The sequence below is a fragment of the Polyodon spathula genome, chromosome 13 (genome assembly GCF_017654505.1).
Source record: "Polyodon spathula isolate WHYD16114869_AA chromosome 13, ASM1765450v1, whole genome shotgun sequence".
NCBI lineage: Eukaryota > Metazoa > Chordata > Actinopteri > Acipenseriformes > Polyodontidae > Polyodon > Polyodon spathula.
Window position 1 is genome coordinate 5,710,915 of NC_054546.1, and position 13,891 is coordinate 5,724,805.

The window sequence follows — 13,891 nt, forward strand, 5'->3', positions numbered from 1 at the left end:
TGTTTTTAAGAGTCACCTTTGATATGAACACTTCTTTCATGATTATGAAAATGTCAAGGTATTTTACTCTTTGCACTTCAAATTTTTTATTACAAAATTTCTGGTTAAGGATTATTGTAGGAGGCTGCTGCTTAAAGCAATGCTTTGAAACCATGTTTTTCAGTAACTAATTTAGAACTGATTTACATAATAATATTTATGTTTATTTAATGCCTTTCATAGTGGACCACCATCGCACAACATTTTACAAGATATGAGACTCGGGTGTGTGAACTATGCCTCAGCTGTAGAGTCACTTACAACAACGTCTCACCCGAAAGACGGAGCACAAGGACGTTAAGTGGCTGAGCCAGGGACCTCCTGGTTACAAGCCTGTTTCTTTAACCACTGGACCACACAGCCTACGTCCCAATCTTAACTGCTGTATGGCTCCTTATTGTGTACCTATGGGATTTCTAGCTTGTATCCATTTTTTAATTTGTATCGCTTTTAATGAAGAGTTTTTGTAGAAAACCCTTCAAACAAGAACATGATGACTCTTACACTATTCCTCCCTGTTCTGTAATGCCGGTATTGGAATAACAAAATGTAGAACTTTGGTTTGTAACCTGATACAAAAATGGAGCTCTCATATGGCTGGAGTAGCTGCCATAAGAGCTCCATACACGGGTGTGATCGATCAGTGTCGGTTCCATCTCTTTAAAGACAGAAGAAAAGTAATCTCAGATGCAATGTCAACTTTAAATGGCCAAGTTATTCATACGTAGTTCTGTACAGTGTTCTACAGTTGCCTCTGCAGCTAAATCATTTTTAAACCCTGTGCAGCATCATAGGGCACAAAGATTTTCCCAGACCATTTTTAAATGATCATCACGCAAATTCAGATTTTTTTTTTATAATAAAAACCTAACATCAATGTGTAGAGTAAGCCATATTCTCTTGCATGCTTTATATTAATAATTAAAACTTGGTGTCTCCTAGCATTCCCCTGTGTTCAATGATATCAGACATACCTTTTATACGCTTGCATTATGCTTTGCATACAAAAATTAATATTGCTGTCAAACGTACCTAGAACTGTGCAGCCAGTAGATGCCACTTTTCAGCTTGATGATGAATAACCCAAATAGGTTTTGAGGTCCAGATTTATAATTGTCATAGTACCTGCTCTTATATTTCCTGGGCAGAAAGTAAGCTCAAACCACTGAGTTACACATACGCTTGGATTGTTAACCGAGGAGGGGTTGCCTAATTTAAATAGGGGAATGAAGCCCCTTCGCATTAAAAACCCTAACACATCCTTGAGTTGAAGGTGTTACAGGTTTGCACAGGGGCATGTTGACTGTCGGTTGTCCATATGCAACTGACAGTCATAATCCTTCAAAAAGGTATTTGTTTGAACTGCTACTAAGGAACTATTTAACAAATTCAGTTAGGGAGGAGGTAAAATCTATCAAAACCTTCTAGAATGGTTGTTGCGTCAATTTTCAAAAAAACACTCCTTAGAGTCTTGGCAAGGTGTTTGTTTGTCTAAGAATACTCACCCACAAGATGCCGAATAAATGGCTGCGCCAACCTTTTCAGCGCCTGGTTGCTGTAACAGTGGTTCAAATGAATCCCTAGCTTGATCAAGCAATCCAATTAGCAATGTGCATGATCGCCTGCATGTACAAATGTGTGGCATGTAAAAACGGACTTCAAAGATCAACTGATTAAGTTCTAGTGCCCCATGCAGTACATATTTTTGTAGGGTGATGTTTCTGAGCTTATTTGATGATTCCTAGATGTGTTTAGTGCAGAATGTAACCAAATTGCAATTTTAAAGAACAAAACTCCAGATACTTACAATGCCTCCCTGTGAATGTTGGGGACAATTGGGTGAAGCACATTGTGAAAAGTCGACAAGTGCCTTCACTGTACCAATAACAGGGCCCATGTGGTTATAATCTCTAGAATGTATTTACAGTATATAAAACTGGGCATGAATATGCAGCGCGGCTCTGTGCTGTATCCAAGCTTTTTTTGTAAAGCTTTCAGTGTTGTAAAGACGGTACCTCAAGCTGAAATGCAATGCAGCAAATATTTATAAGTTTTTTTTTTTTTTTTTTTTTTATCATTATTATTATTTTGTATCCAGGGGAACTGCTTGAATTATCCTAATGAGATGTTCTTGTGGTGATTTAACATGTTTAGTGAATAGCTGTATAGATTTAAAAACCATCCAGTGCAGCATGAATGTGGAAAGCAATGACTCACAGTACCTGTTTAAAGCAAGACATTCTCTCCCTATTAAGTAACATACATAAAAGCATTAATAGTCTCACAAACAGAGGTACTGTGGGTTTATCTCCGTTTTAAATTTTTATTTACAATGTATCAAAAGAATCTACAAAGCAAACCACAGATTAAAAATACAAAATAAATAATAAAAAAAAAAATCTTCAAAGTTTTCTGAAATCCATATATGGCACCTTTTTCACTGACCCTTTGTTAAACAGTTGAACTTCATTCCATGCATTGTATTCACAATGCTTTGTGTTGCTCCTCTTGCACTCACGCTGCCCCATCCTGCTCTGCGAAACAGTAGGGCTGGGGTCCAAGCCCAGGCTGCTGGACAGACCATTAGGACAGCCCTGTAGGGTTGAGCCCTGTGTTGCAAAGCCATGGAAACTTATTGGAAGTGAACATTTATAAAGGGACACTGAAAAGGTTCAATGGTCTTTGGACACAAAGTTGCTGTGCAGTCCCTGGGCTCGATCCACATGCTTGAACCGGCTCGTTCACAATAGCAAAGCTGTATGAAAATCATATTGTTCTGTAAATATGAAAATATATGTATCGAAATGTCAAACACATATATATTATGTAATTATATATAATATATACTATATAGCTATATATATATATCATATATATATATTTGATATGATATTGAACATGACAGGATCTTCAAAAAACATGAGGGACCCTTTGTCAATTGTTATTTTTGGCCCGTTGGGATCTTCAATTCTATATCCAAATAAAAACCTTGTTAAAAACTAGGACAGTGGGCAAGCTTAGTTTCAGTTGCCAGAAAAAAAGTCTACTTCCTTGATGTTTGCTACTCTAGCGTAGACCGTGCCAAGTGCAACAGGGCAGAGGCCAAGTTGAATGGCAGGGGAAGTTATCGTCGTCTTTATTGGAAACAGCGAGCTGTAACTTGCAGAGGTGGACTGAGTCCGGTCTGACATTTATTATAAATGTTGAGGAGGGAGCGCCGAGTTTGAGATGAGTTTCTCAGAAATCCATGAAGTAGAACCCCCCTACAGCTGAGAAATGGTTTGGCTGTGTGCGGATATTTTCACAATGTGTAAAGGGTCTGTCCTGCTGCTGGTACAGTTTATTACAGCCAGTCAGTCAGTGAGGGGAGTTGTGCTGGTTGCGGAATGTGGTGTGTGCGAAGGTTGTTTATTTCTTCACGGTTCTTTTGTTTGCATGTGCCGAAGATGACATTCATTATGAACTCAGGCTGACTGAAGACAGGTATTTGCTGTTGGTCTTTGCAACATCCCAAGCCTTTGATCGAGAGAATATAAAAAGGTGCTTGTTCCCGTGGGTATTTTTTTTAACCTAATACATTTAACGATACAGTCCTGTATAGACAAAGGTGATGCACGCATATTTCTGTATGTCTGTATTTAAGTAAAAGTTGCACTGATGGATGTGGTTTGTTCTTTGTAAGTTTTTACCAGTCAGATTTTTTTTTTCGTCAGCACCTTTATAGAACAGACTATGCTTGTGTGGAGACACACCGGGCAGTAATGCTTTAACACGAGCTTAAGACGGCTATTGTGCGTCAAGTTATTTGCAAACAGTGTATATTGCGAAGAATGTGGGATTTCAATGCTTCTTCGCATGACTTGAGTCCATGAATGCACTGTTGTGAAGTCGCATTTTTGTCAATACGTCACAGAGGTGGGCAATGGAAAGTTCCACGGGCTTAAGCCATTGTGTTCATTTACCAAGTAGTCGTCCAAGCTAGTTCGAATTTTTTTGTTTTGCTTCTTAAGGATCTAATAAAATGACATGATGTCTACAGTCAGAAATGCCTCAAAACGAACTGATCCTACCGTGTGCTGATCCTACCATTTAAATGTGCTTTGTTGCACCGGTATTGTAATATGTGTGACGAATGCAATGCACCAGGTCAAGTTTATATTTTTATTGACATCGCATTTTGCTATATGCATTAAAATGTATCCCACATAGTGGAACGTTATCGTTCTGTGCATTTGCCTGCCAAGAAAGTAATATGTTTTGAGCTTTCGACTGTAGTATCACCGCGTCTGTGTAGATTAGGCATGCTGTGGGTACAGATTTTAAAATGATCATTTTGCGATGTTACAGGAACTGCTCTACTAGTTTTTCTAGGAAATGAAGCTCAACTTCTACTATCCACAGACTGGTCATACAAACAATATAGTTAGTACAGATGTTAATTGCTCTGCATATTCTGTAGTGTGTATAATTAAAGCCACTGAATATTGAGTATGCACCAGTTATAGATCAGTATAAGGAAGCATACGGGTTTATAGCTTCTGCTGCTTGGAGTAGAATTGTTGAAGTTGAAGGAGGAGAGTCTGCTTATCTCTTGTCCTCTGTTCTGCCTCCTGCTCAGATTTCTAGCCCTCCGAAATACATTCTGAAAAAACTAGTGGCATGTTAAGAAAACGCTACATAATGTGCATGACTTTTCACTTGAAATTTTTGTAACAAACTTTATTGATGAACAACAAATATTATATTGGGTGGCATTCTAGAGTGTCTCATTCTAGAGTCTCTCAAACTACATATTTCGTTTATTATTATTATTATTATTATTATTATTATTATTATTATTATTATTATTACTACTGATGTTGTGTAGCTCTACTGGTAGACTCCCAGCACACCTCAATCAGTGATAATCTTATTTCACTTTGTATAACAAACAGTATTTACATACTGCTTTCATTCTTTCTAGTGGGGTTCAGACAGCTGGTTCCTTTCCATTTTGAACACACATGGGATTCTTTTGTCAGGCTTAATGCTCAGTTAAAGTGGAAACGCTCACTTGGTCATACAGTATGTGAGAACTTGTTGCTAATCTACAGAAATGCAGTGATAGAAACAGAAGACTTATAGCTCAGTGGAATATTGGATGCTGTTGGGCAGAATGCCCACTGGGGATGCATTGAGAAAACACCAAAAAAAAACTGAGGTCCTTGTGGTTGACAAATGTTTTTATTGCACAACATTGAACATGCCTTGTTCCTGTCAGCTGACAGCAATCGGATCTAGTTTTTTTTGTTTTTAGTAAAAAAAAAAAAGTTTGCATTTATTTTACTTTATTTCTTTAAAGATACTTGTACATCTCTAGCTCAAACCTGCATGGGGTGTAATGAATATTTATACAGGTTATGTGTATTTTATACAGGTTATGTGTATTTGTGGAGCACTGGGAACATACTTGTGTCTAGAAGGACTGACAAATACACTTGACATGAATCCAGTGTTTTTTTTTTTTCATTAGCTATCTGAATGAAATGATCAGAATTCAGCTAAATCTGCAGTGAACTTACTAGATGTATTGCAGACTTATAGGCTAGTGTAAATACCAGTGTCAAGCCATGGCACATGTTCTAGTTCATGTTGACATGCATTTATTTCAATGATCTGTTCCACTAACTGTGACTGCAGGTCAATGTTGCCTGATTGTAGAAATGGGTTTTGAGGCAAAGATGGCAGAAACTTTTATAGACTCCTCTCTTGAAATCTTAAAGTACATGACAAACACCATAAGTTTTTATTTTAAACAAAATACTGATAATATGCAGAAGTAGTGCTAGATATACCATTCATACCAATGTGGATTATATGAATATTCTGGCAAATGGAGCACCGAATGGGAAGTAATTAATCTAGCTTCCTTCCATTCACAACTTTCTCCAACGCTCCAGTGTACAGCAGCCCACTACTATTTGACCCACCAAACCATCGTTTGCAAGGCTGGGGTTGAGAGATCACCAGTAGCAGAAATCTGCTTAGCAGTTCCTGAAAGAACCCATTGACGCATTTGGGTGTGGGGTAGTTTTGAAGCTGCATCTGAGCTGCTGTTGTAATTAAATTTCAGAACCGCTCAGGATTTCCCCTGTATGAGCGGCATGGCTTCTCTTTTTAGTTGTGGTGTTAGCAAATGGAAACATGATGTATTGTGAGTCACGCCAACGCGGCAGCTACAAATCACTTTCGATCAGGATGTAATCTGTAGCTTTGTTTCTGCTCGTCTATGCCATTTGGTAGCCGCCCAGAGGTAGCTAAACAGCAAAGCTGATAATAAAGCAAACAATAAAATACTTAAAAAAAAAAAACAAACAAAAAAAAACAACAAACCTTCCCTACTTGTTGGCTATGTCTGTCCTTAATGAACGAGTACAGTAGGCATTTAAGGTTTCGTTAGCTATTGACCACCTGATGATACAATTTGGGAGGTTAGCTTGTTCATCTGCTTGAAGGGCAACTGGCACAGCTAACAATGAAGCGGACACACAGACTGATAAATCCATCCCAAATCATAGCTTCATAGTACATGAAACAGGGACATTACTGGGTTGTTTTTTAAAATGTTTTTAAAGAGAATTAGTGAAGGAAACAATTTGGAAATGTGGCTCTACAAGAAGGCTGCTGTTGAATCATGTCAAGTTTCACATTTTATTTTTTTATTTTTTTTAAATTAAAGTATTATATTGTTAGAACTCAGGAGGGAACTCGCCAGAGAGAACTTTTCTGTGCCTTGAAAAACTGGCTGCCTGATTTTCTTGTGTCTGCAGAACACGACTATCCCTGTTTTCTCAAGGAAGTTTTAAAATGCTGTTCAGTTTGTTACAGAGGGGCTTTCCAAAGTAGGCCTGCTCTGTAGATATAAACAAAGTGGTGTTCACTTTGTCCCACTAAAGTATTTAGGGATTAGATAGTAATTCCAAAGCTAGAAATATTATGATAGTGTTGTTTACCATAGAATCACTAGAAACGGAGACTAGACAGTCGTGATGAATTAACTGGGGGAATTGGTTTATTATAAATAACCTTATTGAATAAGACTCCTATTGCATAGCAGTCCACCTATTCCACAAGTTTTATTAACCCCAGTGTAGAGATAAGAAGCTCAGGTGTGTCTTATTAAACTTACAGTAAAACCAAGAATAGATCAAACTGCTGTGCAATGGAAGTATTATTTGCATCACTGAAATTACACATCGTATAACTTATTAATTTATTTTATATATGCACCACTTTGAGTAATCCCAGGCTTGGGAGATATATTATTGGGTGTGTATGTAATAATACATTTATTACATCTTCCATATAATTTGTCATATTGCTGTTTAAAAGAAGAACTCAAGGAATAATGTGCTATTTTAGTATCATGCTTGAGAAAAAAAGCACACATGGTTTGCAATTGGAAGCAAATACAAAAAAATAAGAAAAAAAAGATGGTGCAATTTAATGGCATGTTTCCATCCAGTTTTAAAATCTCAAAGGCTGTATTCATTGTACGGCACTGAAGCATACATTTTGGTGTACATAAGTATAAATAGGGAAGGTTCTCGTGTGTAAAATATGTACTTTTATAGGGTTGAAGGGAATTCATTTTTTTGAATGGATAATTGAATGCTATTCTAGTTCTTTGGTACATCTCTACAGTGATTGGATAACCCTGAATGCTCATGTAGCATGTGAATATAACTCTGCTTAAGCATTTACATTGATAAGCATAAATGCAGGGTACACTGCAGTCTGTGCTGTGTATCTGTGTCACTGAACAGTTTTAAGTCTAAACACAGCACTGAAGTAAATGGCAAGAGATTGTTTCGTGACAGGTGGTGATGTGCAAGTCTGTATCCCGCAGAAGGGCAAGGGTGGGTGATGGATGTTCAGGATTGCACCAGCCTAACTCTTCAGGTACTTGAGCCGCAGTGAGAAGGAGACTACCCTGAGTCCACAGACAAGGCATTGTGCAGCATTGCATGCCAATTCCAAACATCCATTCATCATCAGGAAGCTGTTTACCTTTCAATGTTTGCTGCTGTTCCATTTCTACTTTCTGGCAATCATTTGACATTTCTGGAGGTTCACTTACAGTAAGTATATTTCTTCTGTAATTGTTCATGTAACATTTTTTAAACCACTATTGTAAATGAAGGGGGGTGGGGGGTGAATACATTTGAATTTCTTTGAGTTGTTTCCTATGTACAATAGTGCTAGTATGGTAGGATGGAACTGTTATAGATTACCAGTGCGTATTGATTAATGCGTATTAATACTATATGAATACGCATGCATAATTGGAAGTGGCTCTACGCCTTGCATGACAGAAATCTCCAAACTCACTCCCACTTGATTCAAGACTGATTTAAATCTCATTCCAGTCTTTATCGTCGTGTGTTTTCCTAAATGGGCAAAAAATAAAAATCTTAGAAGCAATGGGTAGAAATGACTTTTTCCTCTCGAGCTAGTCACATACACAGACTTTTTTTATTCTTTATCACACTTGTTTGGTTCCCACAGAGAGTCACAGTTTGTAGCTGCGTCTTGAACAGAAATGGTTGTGTAAGGTTTTGCTTTTGGACAATAGTAGTTTGCGTCTCTTATACCAAAGGTTATAATCATTGTGAAACTGTGGCTACTCACTGTTTTGTTTTTTTTGTTGTGCTTTTGCATTTTATGATTGAGCTGTTGCATGCAAGCTTGCAAAATAATACAGGGTGGGGTTATCTTGTATGACTGCTATTAACATATATAAGATGACATTAGCACATTCTCACCCTAGATATGCTTAACTTGTATGCATTTTTAAAGCCACTGCCATCTTGCATAGATGTTGTTCAGATCTAGAATCAAGCAAAACATTTTGGTATCTGTGGATTTGGTATTTTTAGCAGATTTCTTTAGTTGCGTTTGTCATGCATTCAAGCATTGCTTTTGGCCACTTTGGTGAGGCTAAAGTATCACATAGTCCTAACCGAACTGGCCTTATTCTTCAATTTTGCATTGTCTGGGGTTATCTTGGTAGATTTCAGAAGGGGTTGATGACCAGTGGCGGGACTTGAAAACAAAAGTGTTTCAGAAAATTTGGAAGAGTGGTTCCTAAGGTTCATCAGGATACGCTTTAAATTACTGAAATCTTTACATAGAAATGCAAGGGCAGCAGAATACAGTGTTTTAAGAGTTTTTATTTCCATATTACATAGTTATGGTGTATAATTGGACCTGAAAAACTGCTGCCTGGACTTTATCCAAAGAAAATGATGTTCCAAAAAGCATGAAATTGCTTCCTGGTTTCTATGTATCTCAGAAGAGCTGCAAACGTTTCAAGTTGTAGATATTTTCTAACGACAACACCATGAGTAATCATTACTCCATTGTCATGCCAGAGAGATTGAACTGATAGACATAGTGTAGCCTGAGACTAAAACTTTGAATCTCCCCCAGGACTCTCAGGGGTGCCGCCTCTGTCAGAACTGAGAAGGCATGTGTGTGCTGCTGGGGGGATTACTGTGGTGGTAGAAAAGCAAGTACAGGGATGGAAATAAGACTCCCATTGCAAATCAGTTTCACCCATTCCAGGTTTTACTACGAGCTTGATTAGTCACAGTGTATTGGTAATAAGCTCAGGTTTGTCTTACTAAAGTCGTAGTAAAAGCAGGAGTGTATCAAACTGCTATGCAATGGGAGTCTTATTTCCTTCCCTGTAGTATCTTCTGCTTTTGTGGCATCTGTGAGAATAGATGCGTTTGCTAGTCTGCATGCTTACTTTACTGTAGCCTGAATTTTATTGTCAAGTTTTGACTGAATAGCAGGGTGAATGCTTCTTCCCAATCAAAGCTTAGATAAAGATTGCTTTTCATTACTGTATTCAAAACTCCATTTAAAGTGGACACCCACACAAAATTCATACAAAGCGAAACAAGCAAATTAGCTTCAGTGTTAGTAATGTTAAAAATACAATAAAAAACAGATTTGGCTTAGACAACAATACTTGGAATATCATCATTTTGTAAAACTATACTTCTTAAAAATAGAATAACTGATAATTCAATATAAAATCCTGAAATGAAAATGGGTTGCATGTAGAAACTAGAAAATGGCCTGCCGCCTTTCATGAGCAGTGAACACATTTAGAATCAGTAGATAAATAGAAATTGTGACAGCTACCCCTATGCCAGGGGAAATTGTAAGTGTGTATGGTATCACAGATTTGATATCCATGCTTGCATTCTACATGCAGTACTGCATTCGTACTGTTAAGATCACTGTGAGTGAGTGTTGCTGTAGGTTTGGGTTGCATTCTGCTTGCCTGCTTCTGTCCGTGATTTATGTTCAGACACTGTGAATTGAGAAGCTTTTATTTTTAGATTTTTATGAAAAACTTTTAATCAATACAACATTCTACAGTGCGGTGTGGTGTTATCTAAACACTGGTTGCTGCACGATACATACTGGCTTTGTGATGTGAACGGCTTTAGTATTGCCTTGTTTTGATTGTAGGAAAGAAACCAAGAAATGTGTGCATAGAGTGTTGGAAAAGCAGTATTTACATAACAGGGTCTGGTGTACTTTGACTGCTGTGATTGAGCTGCTTTTAAAGGATACGGGTTTCCACCAAAATAAAACAGCATTGTGCAAACGAAAGCTGTCCCATCAGGTTTAGCATTAATATGGATTCTGGATTGTGTCACTGAAATGTGTTTATCCATGCGGTATTGAAGTACTGGGACAGGAAATTACAATACCTTCTAGTGTTCTTTCTTGGAATATTTCTGTTGGCATTAAAAATCCCTTTGGCATCATTTCTAATGTTGAGGCACTCCCTCACCTATAGCCACCATGTTTCCCCCCGTGAGAAGAATGCACTTCAGGTTGTGACCTCCGATTTGTTGGGCTAATGAAAATTGTATTTAACAAATGTATTCAATAAGTCTTACCTGTCATGCCCATCCATTCACTATATAGATTTCAAATGAGCACTTCTGAAAGAAATGCATGTGGTTTCATTTTTAAAACGCGATATCTGGTACGTTACAGAAATCTCTGTTTCGACTAGTCTTGCACTTCCTGAAAGGGAAGGTAAGCAAACTGAGGATATCTTTAACTGCGCTTATAATCAGATATCATGTTTTAAAGGAAAATCCATGTGAGGCCCATATAGAGGCTGGAAGTGCCCTGCAGAGAAGATTTAATGGAAGTTCTGATTTTTCTTTGTTCTCCTTGTGGTGCATAGGGGATACTTCCAGTATTTTAGTTTTCAGCTTGCAAGTTTTCAGTTCATTGCCATGTAATTCTATAATACGTATTTATACTTACACTGTTGGATAATATAATCTCAGGATTGCTACAAGTGGTAGCACGTGCTTTCCAGCACAAGATCAAAGGTGGCATGCCAACTGCAGTATTGTCAAGTATGCAGTCATAAAATATGTACCGCCTGGGATACATAGTGCCAGGGAAATTTTAGATGACCCTACTGAGTAGTTCATTCATTACCTCTACTGATTTGTACTGTTCTCGAGTTAACCCGTTCTTTAATCCTTTCTCCTTCACAGTCTATACCGGCTGTTGTAAGTTTAGGTGATGGATAAAATAAGAATGAATACTCGCTGTGTTCCTTTCCTTGCACCAAGGAATCTAGGATAAGAGGGTTACTGCTTTATAACCTAGTGACAGTATACACAGAAGTCTTTTTTTTTAAATATATAAAAATAAAAAAATCACTTTTCTGCAAAAAATAAAGATTCTGATTTTGTGAACTTGCCGGGACTTCAACCTGCAAAGGGCCGTCACTGTAGTGCACTGTGCTTTCACTACATACTGTCTTGTTTGAGCTTTAATTACGATGACCTTCATTTTTCCTCACAGATATCTAGGTTGTCTTGACCCCTCCCAGCACACGGGAATAAGTTACTGACCAGAGAAATTGTATTACTTAACCTATGATCCCAATAGAGTAACTTCCAGTCATGAACAATTTGCCAAATTAGCATAGGAAATTAAAACTAGCTTTAGGAGCCCTGTCTTATATTGTTGCTCCAACGTGATAAATTACAGTAATGTGAATCATATGCGTGCGGTTGGCTTTCTCTGCTGAAGATTAAACACAGGCTATCTGTATTCTCCCAGTGAGGTTTATCTTGGCTCCTGTCCCTAGCGTATAGCTAGTGGGGTCTTGTGATCCCTTACTGATGTCAGCTCTTTGTTTCCCACGGTGTTTCATCCTTGACAAAACGGCACTTTGTTCTGTAGACACCACCAGGGATAATGTCAGGTTAGCAAGCTCCTTGTCTCTCTCTCTCTCTCTCTCTCTCTCTCTCTCTCTCTCTCTCTCTCTCTCTCTCTTTCTCTCTCTCTGAACATTTAAAAAGATTTGGATCTTTAATCATGCGCCATGATAGCATCTCCATGTGACTTCCATCAACTGTTTTAGAGCTGTCTTGTGTGAGCTGCTAATGGAAGAAGGTGTTAACCAGATATTTGTAACCTGGCTTATTAACCTTCATACTGTGGTGTGTGTGTTGGTTCTCTTTGAAGATGGTAGATATAGACTAAACACCAATTTTTTTGTGTGTTTAATTTATATACTGGAAATTCTCCAAGTTACCTTACATCTCTGTTCGAGACATGTAACTGTACCGAAGATCAAATGATGTGCCTACTTTTAAAATCCCTAAATGGAGATCTAATATGGGCCAGCATGCCATTGTATATCAAGCATGCCATGATTTTATCATGTTATTTCTCTTGGTAGGATCCCCTTGGAAATGAGATGTATAGGGTTCTCTATTGGTTAAAAAGTACAATTTAAAAACAAAAATAAACAGATAGGAAGCTAGAACCCCAATGCAGTAGCAGTTAAAGAATGCTGCTTGTGATTTTGCATGGTGTACGAGACACTAAAGGTCATTATGATAATGAGCCAAGAACAGTGAGTAAGGCAGGATTGTTTTCCTGCCCGTAGTTTTGTTGCTGTTCTTGCTTGTAGTTTATGATGTGGAAAAAAATCTTTTTCTGTCCCTGTTGTTTGCACAGGGATTGGAGGAGGTTTGGAAAGTATCCCAGTAGAGTCTCTCCATGTTCAGCCAATGGAAAGCAACCTCGCTGAACTTTTCAACTGATGACGCTTTGAAACGGGATGCAGTGGTCGGTAAAAATGGATCCTGTTGACCTTTGCCTGCACTGGAATGTATTGGGAAAAACAAGTGTGTTAGCATGGTGATCATCCTTACCAAGACACTGGAAAAGAAGAAGGGTGCTGATGATGTAACACGCAGAGCCTCTGAACTAGTAAGATACCGTATATTACAGTAATCGCAAAAACACTGTTTTATTTACTTTCTTTAACTCCTATTAGTTTAGATATATTTGACTTCTCAATGCAGGGCAAAGCCGGATCCAAAAAATAATTCCAGGATTTTGCTCCTTAACTGCATACATATGTAATTGTATTGTTTTGTTGCCTTTTGAGCAGGAGTGTAGTATTACAGTATTTGTGGCCTGGAAAGCAATGCCTGTTGAAACTGTGGACTGTAGACATTCGTGTAGGGCCCTCATTTACAACTACACTGTTGACTCTCTTCAGGATGTACACAAACAATATACAGACAGTTCACTCATTTGCTGGAAGCAGCCAGGAGTCCCCAGTCTTTGTGTTCTTGCCCCAAGCTGAGGAATTTGTTTCTTGGTTTTGAAGTCTAATGCACACAGCCATGCTTATTGTTATTTATGTATGTGCCATGTTGTGGTCTCTGGTATAAATATCAAAGCTAAAAGAAATACAGTTTATCTCTGGGGTTCCCAATTGCCACAGACATGGCACTGA

The 13,891-nt window shown here is 38.0% G+C and overlaps 1 protein-coding gene across 9 annotated transcripts in view; it reads left to right on the forward strand.

The window, feature by feature from the left end:
• Window positions 1-3,383: 3,383 nt before the first annotated feature.
• LOC121326202 (protein FAM53B-like) overlaps window positions 3,384-13,891 on the forward strand; it is a 53,607-nt gene continuing 43,099 nt past the window's right edge. For 2 of the 9 annotated variants that reach the window (XM_041269419.1, XM_041269411.1), the window contains exons 1-3: window positions 3,384-3,591; window positions 7,899-8,159; window positions 13,102-13,356. In XM_041269419.1, coding sequence (XP_041125353.1) covers window positions 13,282-13,356 — 75 coding nt within the window. In that variant the 5' untranslated portion in view covers window positions 3,384-3,591; window positions 7,899-8,159; window positions 13,102-13,281. Of the gene's footprint in view, window positions 3,592-7,898; window positions 8,160-13,101; window positions 13,357-13,891 lie in introns of those variants that run through there. The other 7 variants (XM_041269414.1, XM_041269415.1, XM_041269412.1 and 4 more) reach the window with 7 other exon arrangements.